The sequence below is a fragment of the Leptopilina heterotoma genome, unplaced genomic scaffold (assembly GCF_015476425.1).
Source record: "Leptopilina heterotoma isolate Lh14 unplaced genomic scaffold, ASM1547642v1 Lhet_201, whole genome shotgun sequence".
Classification (NCBI taxonomy): domain Eukaryota; kingdom Metazoa; phylum Arthropoda; class Insecta; order Hymenoptera; family Figitidae; genus Leptopilina; species Leptopilina heterotoma.
The window spans coordinates 2243345-2252340 of NW_025110916.1; the positions used below are offsets into that span (position 1 = coordinate 2243345).

Here is an 8996-nt window from a genome sequence, read left to right on the forward strand (position 1 = left end):
ATTTGTAAATTTTTTGAAAAGTTTCAATTTTATAAATATCAACAGTGCAAAATGTGTTTTTGTAGGGACAGTAAATCAGAGTGTTGTGTACTTAGCGTTGTATGTAGATGATGGTCTGATAATGAGTAAAAGCAAAAGCGCAATTGATGATGTACTGAATGCGTTGAAAAACCGTTTCAAAATTACCGTCGATGAAGCATGCGATTTTGTAGGTTTAGAGATTTATCGAAATCGAGAAAAAGGTACTTTAAAAATTTGTCAATCAAGCTATATTTCTAAAGTATTAGAGAGATTTAACATCGAAGACGCGAAACCTTCAAGTATACCTGCCGAGCCAGGTATGTACCTGTGTAAGAATGAGAAAATCGAAGATCCAAGCAATTTAATTCTTCCGTATCGTGAAGCAATAGATTCATTATTATTTGCTGCCAGGATTAGTCGCCCAGTTATTGAATTTGCGGTAAATTATGCAAGTCAATTTATGAACTGTTACACTAGAAAACATTGGGAATATGTTAAAAGAATTCTTCGATATTTAAAGAGTACTGTCAACTATGGCATTGTATTCGGAAACAGCGGAAGTCAATTGTCATTAAAAGGTTTCACAGACGCTGACTATGCAGGTTGCCCTGATTCTCGAAAATCAAGAAGCGGTTTTGTATTCATTTTAAATGGTGCACCTGTATCATGGTCTAGCCAGCGTCAAAGTGTAGTAGCATTATCTACCGCTGAATCCGAATACATTTCCTTATCTCACGGGATAAAAGAAGCTGTATGGTTACGTCGTTTTTTGAATGAACTTAATGTTGAATGTACTACTGTAAAAATTATTGTTGATAATCAAGCAGCAATAAAAATGTCGAACAGTCTTGAAAATCATAAGCGATCAAAGCACATTGATGTTAGGTATCATTTTATTCACTACATAATAAATAGAAAAGAAATTGATATTTCATATGTGCAATCGAAAGATCAACTAGCTGATATTTTTACTAAGCTATTGACTAAACAGCAATTTTGTTATTTGCGAACAGAATTAAAAGTTTTAGAACCTTAAAATTAAGCGGGAGTGTTGAAAATGTTAGAAATAATTTCCATTTTCTAAATGTTTCTTAATTCTGTGTCATTTTCTAAACTCAGCATAGCGTATACCTGCAAATTTTCGTTTAAGGTAAACTTTATTACCTAAGTACAAGCACCTTATTTTAGGTGTGATCCGTCAGTTAGTCGGCAACGAACAGTTAACTGAGTAACAACGTGTTCGTTCTTTTTACTCGATAAACCTTTGTCATTTCTATGTCTTTAATATTGCATTTAACTGAATAAATTAATTGTTAAAATACCTTTTTGTGTTTTACTTATATTAAAAACCCAACAATAATATATTTTGCCAGAATAATAATGGTGAGCGAATTTACCCATCATTTAAAGGTAAAGTCGCTCACAAAAAAACGGCTTATAAATAATTTTCTGCAACATATTTTAATTTCTTTATGCAGTAATAGGAAAGATAAAGGATTAAAGATTATATATTTTCAGTGCCAATGTTTATTTTCATCGTTTCTCGAAGTTATTAAAAAAAGAATTGAAAAATTGAGCGAATTTAGCCTCACTTACGGTAATTTAAGTCTATCATTATGTTCAATTACCAATTGACTTTACTGCAATGTCGCTTGTCTAAAGCACAACTCCAATAAGTGCCAATAAATCGTTTTAATACTGTAAAAATATCGTCATTTTCTTTTCCATCGACACCCGCATCTTTGATAAGTGCTTTTACAAGATTCAGTGTATATTTCTAAAATGATTTTTAATCAACAATAGTTTACGCAAATAATTAAAGAAATCATTTCTTAAATAACATTGTCAAACAAAATTTTTAAAAATTTCCAGTGCGAAGATTGACATGCAGTAAGTTCTCTTTCTAATGTATCTAAAGAGAAAAATGTATCTCGACCACGAGTTTGGCGCTGCTTGTCCATCTGCAAAACTGGTGAAGTAATAAATTAAAGAAATTAATTTGCATTTTGCTTACTTCCTGTATTTAAAACTGAGTTTACGCTTACCCTAACTGATGATTTGAATTCAGTAACTATAATTCCGTAAAAACTGAATATACAAAAAACTAAATATGTTGTCACTGAGGGTTTTGGGGTCGCTGTAAACGAAACTAATTTCGGTTCTCAAAAATTCTAAATGTCGGATCCAATATGATGGACCAAAAAAAAATTTTAAATTAACAAAATTCGACTTGACCGGCTTTATTGATGATGGAGTTTTCTTTTATTTATTTTATTTCCACAACAATATGTAAAATTTCTTTTTATGGAATTTGCTTAAAAAAGAAAATTATTTCTCTTCAGTTCTAAATATACACGTTCCTTAATTTTAAAAAGATAGAATACTATGTTTTGATATTATAAATCTTTTTGCAGACTTATCAAATCGCATTCAAGTTTTGACACTTTTTTCGCTTTTAAGCCAAGCTGCTCAAGTGATTAAAACTTGTTCTTTGAAAATTTTCCGCCTCGATGCTTTTCTATGTTACTTATGATCGACTTATGACTTTGTGTCTTATGCTTTAATTCCTTTGCCTATATTCCTTTTCAAAAATTTAAATATTTTTTTAAACACTTTTTGTATTAATTTTATAGTGTACATACTTTTTTGAAATTAACTAATAAAACTGTAATAAATATTTTATTTTTAAAAAAAAAAGATTGTTTCTTAAATAATTCATTTTATCTTTTTCAACTTTAACATAGTTACCGACTTTCAATTGTTGAAACGAACGACGTACCATTAAAATATAATTCTTATCATATCAAATAGCCATTCGATATTTAATATATGCATTTCTTGTAACTGTACGATTACTATTAACCACTTTTATATCATCACTTCAACCCTTCGTTCCTTGTGGATAGAATAATGGATAAGTCCATGGTTCAATATTTGCGTCCATTGAACTAACATATTGTAAGTGTTTGGTGTTTCTGTTACGTATTATGATATATACGATTCTGGAATTTCACCATCTGAAGTAGTAGAAAATATTGCTGAAACCTCATTCTTTTTTTGAAAATTATAACGTCTTTTATCTAACTCTTTTTTTAATGTAAACATTAATTGCAATTCAGGTTCTACACCATTGTTCTGAATTGTTATGACATTCAATTCTTCTTTTATAATTTGTAATGATTTTGCAAATATATTGTCTTGTCTCATTGTATTGTAAATAGCATTTAAAGCATTTACTGTGGAACATATATGTTTATTCTATAATTTGTTGCTTCTTTGGTATCAATAATGAAAAGTTGTCCAAAACTTGGTAGTTCATAATTAGAAGGATATAAAGATGTGTTCGTTTGATAATAAATTTGACCTTGAATTTTAAAGCAATAAGGTGCAGGTCGACTATTATTAAATTGAACCGAATTGGCAATAAAAGAAGCAAATGAAAAAGAATTATTGTATTTGGGTGATTCTCTGCGTAGCGTAGAATTTAATGTCCCACGTGTTTTTTAAGAAATTAGTTTCATATATTGTAATAAATCCAACGTGGATAACTTATTTCCATGATAACAAATAAAAGTCTATTGTCGTTTTCATTTAAAAGTTTATAATGTTGCTTATAAATATGTTTTAAGGTGCCAAATCGTAATTGTGTAATTAGTCCCCACTACTATTTCATATATAAAATGTTATTTTTTTAGTAAAATATAATAATAAATATAATGAATATTGACATTTTCTTATTGTCTATGTTAGTATAATTGAGAAAAACAAAACACTTGTGAAAACAAAATTTATTTTTTAAAATATTTTTGTAATTATTTCTTGTCCCTCGTTTTCGCGTCATGGTATAACCACTTTGTAAAATTGCGTAATTTACATAAAAAATCCAATCGAAATATTACTCAACACCAGTAAAAAGTATCAATTAAATCTCTGAAATTAATCACTAAAAGAGAAACTAATTTAACAAATTTTTTTTTATTTTTTTGTTTTTTCAGAAGCGACATCCGTTATGCAAGACACGAGATTGGCGTTTATGCACCCGATATCTGCATCCAAATTCCCGACCTCCGCCCTCAATGCCATATTAGAAATGTAATTTCTATAGTCGAATTGAAATCAAATATTAATTTTCATTTACCTGAATCCGAAGTCAAAGTATTTTCTTTCACATTTTAGAAAAAATATTTATGTAATTTTAGAAGAATGGGAAGATGGTTAGAAAGATTAGGGAGGCCGAGAACTAGAAAGTCATCCTACATTAAAAGCCCGTACATAGAACACCATACCAAATCTACTACGCTACAGCCTTGCACTCCTACAAATATGAAGTTCGCCGGTGAATCACTTCTGGATCGGAATGAAATGAACACTGATAAATGTAATTTTTATAGTTTTAAAGCTGAAAAAGCTTTCATAAGGATTCGACTTTTTTCGATAGCCATTCGAGATATGTAGATACTTTTTATATCATTCCTTTTCTAAGAAAGGATTTATTCTCTTGGGTTCAAAGTATAATGATTAAATTATTTTGAAATAAGCCACATTAAAAGTCTTAAGAATTTAGGTACACAAAACCAATTTCGGTCGACTATAACTTGACATATAGGTGATTTTAAAATTACTGTAATTTTTTTAATAAGACGTTTTTCCGCTAAAATAGTGAATCAATTTTGAAATTCATTACACATTTTAGTATCTATATTTTTGTTATTGAAGTATATGTTTAAAAGGAAACTACAAGATCTTGAATATTCTTAAAGTTACAATAAAAAATGCAAAAGTGACATGGTCAGGGTCCTGACATGTGTGTCATAGTTAAAATACGTAAATAAATAATCGAATAAATATTTTCTTTTCAATTTTTTCACGTCAAAATAATGCCAGTAAAGGTCAATTAAAAATAAAATTGAGCAAAGTACTCAAAAGATAGTCTCGAGACGCATGAATATTTCCTAAATAACAAGTAACCGAACTGTCATTTAACCGAAATGCATATAATAGATTTGATATTCAAACGAATTGTCATTTGACAAACCTGTCATTCAACAGAATTGTCATTTGACAGACTCGACATGTAATACAATTGTCATTTGACAGAACTGTCATGTAAAATAAAAGAATTGTTACTTAACCGACCCATCATGTAACAGAATTGTTTTGTAACAACTCTTTTCTCGGAAATTCACAGAAATTCATAAACATTTTTATGAAAAGAGTTGTTACAAAACAATTCTGTTACATGAAAGTTCTGTCAAAAAACAGTTCTGTAGAATGACGGGTCTGTTGCATGACATATCAGGTAAATGACGGTTTTGCCAAGTGACTGTTATGTTACATGACAGGTCTGTCAAAAAACAATTGTTTTATGTGTCAATTTGTTCAAAGAACAGTTTTGTTACATTTCGGGTCTGTCACATAACAATTCTGATGTTTGTCAATTCCTTCGCATTGCAGTTGTCAGGTGACAATTTTGTTACTTTACGGGTCTATCAAATGACAATTCTGTTATATGTCGAGTCTATCAAATTTCAATTCTGTTGAATGACAGGTCTGTCAAATGACGGTTCGGTTACTTGTCATTTGTGAAATATTCATTCGTCTTGACAGCCTTAATATTGTATCACGTAACAATTTCAGAACAAAATTAAAAAAACTTATGCCACGGACCTGACATTTTTACCTTATTTTCTTAATTTTAACTATGACAATGATTAGTTAATGAACTGTATATTAAGTATCTTTAAGAAGAGACTTCCATTAAGTGATTTGTGAAGTGATTGGCAAAAAAATAATTTTATTAGTTATTTATTTATGGGGTCAGGCAAATATGACAGTTATTTGAAGATCACCCATATAGGATTCGCTATTTTAATTTTTTAAATTTAGCGCCATACACTCATTTAGCTACAATTTAAAATACCCAATTTTTGGTCCACAAATTTTAAAGTTCTCAAATAATCAGTTTTTACGTAATTATAATGTAACTGAATCCAAATTAACAGTCAGAATAAGCGCGATTTCAGTTTTAAATATAAAAATTAAGTAAATTTCCATGCAAATCAATTTATCAAACTTCACCTTTCCACCATGTCTGTAAAAGAAAAACCAACACCAAAGTTGAGGTGGTACTACGTTTTTCTCTTTAGGTACATCATATCATAAGGAACAGGAACTGACATACATCAGCCTTTGCACTGGAATTTTCTTGCGTGTCAGTGTAATATAAGTTTTTTTTATTTTCATGGTGAAACTTATTTTTACCTTAAAATCAAATGTAACATTCTCTGTATGAAAATAAAGTAGAATGTCATCAGCAGCAGTCCATGGAATGTAATCTACCTCACGACTCATGTATGAAGTAAGATTAATTAGTGATTCTTCATTAATTTTTTTCGTCTTGAAAAGCCAAAATGCATTCTCTAATAATTGAGCACGATTTAAAACGTGGATTCGTGAGAAATTTTCAGAATTTAAATATTTATCTATCTGCTCCCAATTTCTTTTATCATAGTTTACTCGATAATATGCTAAAATAATATTTAAAACAATCAATTCGTAGACATAAAGCGAAATGAAGTTTTGAAAGAAATTCAATATTAAATAAAGAAGGATTACCACTGCTCTGAATATTGAAAATCACCCAATCATTTGGATGAATTCCTTCAATGATTAATTCCTTTTCGTCAGGTCTCAACCAATGACTGGCAAATGTTGAGGTAAAATTTAACGATGAACTAGTCGCAAAATTAATTGGAATGAAAAATTTTGATGGCATTTTCGTAATGGAACAAACAGTGCACTCTTGAGACAATGTTATTACTCCTGTTGTGTAATTTCTCGACATATTAATCACAGGATATCCTAATTGTGATATATAAAGTTCCATCACTTCTTTTACTTTCCAAGTATTATTATTTCCTTTTGACTTACTTAGGACCTCTTGCATAGTTTCCCAGAAATCAGTGGTTGTTATTGTTTTGTACTTGCTAAAAATGTATTTATTTCTATAGGTTCATATTTGTCGACAGAAAATAGGGTAATGTCACATTGAGTGGACCGCCACTTTGAGTGGACCACCTGAGCTTTTAAGTTATCTGACAGCGGAAACGTGAAATAAATAAAACGAATAGCAGCACCGCACCTAAAAACCGTAAGAAATTATGTTCTGCGATAATCATTTACGTTATAGTTTGATGTAACGCATTTTTAAGATCATAAACCAAAAAAGAAGTCGCTCTTACAATAAGTAAAGTGATTCGAAAGTGTAAAAGTAGTGACCACTGTTTATAACCATGAGTGGACTGCCTGTTTTTTATATTTTTAATGTCAGTTTACAATTTTTATGTACATAAATTGACAATAAATTGGTTTGAAACTATGTTTTATGTTCTTTATTAATTTTTTTGTGATCTTTATGTGATATGTGCCAAAATTATTAAAAATGGTTTCACTTGTAAACATTGCGACACAAACATGGTCTGAAGCTGCATAAGCATAAATTTTATTTCAATATATCAGAAATATTAAATACATTAAAGAATTTTTTTTTTTTTTTTTTTTTTTTTTTTTTTTTTTATTGTTTATACTCCTGCCCTATTGGCCTTACGCACTTCGACAAGAGTCCCCGAGAAATACTTTTTTTTGGATTAAGCATAACCATTCTACTTTAGAAATTTTTCTATATATTAACCTAATTTTGCGTCTACAGCCGACTTTATTAGGAGTACTCGCATTACGCCTGGACCACCCGTCAATGGGTTTTCTCGCCAGAGAAGAGGGAAACTGTAGAAAACCTCTCTGAGTACAAACGGTTTATCGACAGTCGAGTTCTAATGGTGTGTACCGGACAATAATCGACGGTGCACATCATTATACCTCGACGTCAAACCTCCCGCTCAGATTGTCTCACGTGCCGGAAAAATACCAAGCCAAGTGGGCGCGAACCAAGGGTACTTATACCCTTGGTCCTTAAACGACCACCAACGCCAGGCATCTATCCGACTGAGCCAATCTGTCGGTTTACATTAAAGAATTTAGAATAACTTTCACAATTTTTTAAGAGTGGTCCACTTAAGGTTAAACTTTTTTCATTCCTTAAAAATTAGCTATTTTTTTAAAGTCAATTGTTTTTTCCAAATAAAAAAAAATCAAAGATATTATGATATAAACACTTATCTAGGGATCTATACTAAAGCTTGGAATAGAAACCTCCGATTAATTTGCTGTCATAAAGAATTTTTTAGAAAAAAAGCTTAGGCGGTCCACTCAAGGTGACATTACCCTATATAATATATATATTTTAAAATTTAAACTTACTATTTTTGTAAAATTTTTCTAAGACCATTTTGGAAAACTTCCTTTGACATTAAGCTACTTAACATATGCATCATGACAGCAGCTAAAAATAATCATAAAATTTGTATTATTAATGAAGCTTAATATTCTTACGTATTTTGGTGTGCTGATAACGAAAATGGTAGTAAAATGGACGCTGTTTATCATCGTAATACATATTTTAATCCCAATAATTTTTGTTATTAAATTTTTGTCCCAAAGTACATATTGTAAGAAACATTTAGGTTTCATTCTTTTGCAACATGCCTATATTTATTTACATCTGTTTTTTCTAATTTTAGAGATATGGTTATTTCAAACAGATAAGAATTTTTTTCTGAAAAAAATTAATTCTACCAATATATATATATATATATATATATATATATATATATATTCAAAGTCTGTGTCTCCATAAGCAGCCGTCACAATTAATTATTGACAAGTAAAGGATTCCTTTACTAAAGGTCTTCATATATCAAAATGATCGAAAAATGTATCAAAAGTTGCAGGGAGGGGTAGTTATATTTAAATATATTTTGAGTCTGTTTCACAAGTTTTTTGAACCGGATGGTACAAAACCCAGATTCAACCCACCTATACACTACCGTCCGTGAGTATCAGGACGCCCCTTTTTTCAT

General features: G+C 30.0%; 1 protein-coding gene across 1 annotated transcript; it reads right to left on the reverse strand.

The window, feature by feature from the left end:
- Window positions 1-1395: 1395 nt before the first annotated feature.
- Window positions 1396-8386, reverse strand: LOC122501115 (aminopeptidase N-like). The gene is made up of 4 exons (XM_043610389.1): window positions 8338-8386; window positions 6637-7007; window positions 6283-6548; window positions 1396-1798 (listed from the first exon to the last, which is right to left on the reverse strand). Exons 2-4 carry the CDS (start codon window positions 6965-6967, stop codon window positions 1646-1648), a joined length of 750 nt encoding a protein of 249 aa, XP_043466324.1. The 5' UTR covers window positions 6968-7007; window positions 8338-8386; the 3' UTR covers window positions 1396-1645.
- Window positions 8387-8996: the final 610 nt, after the last annotated feature.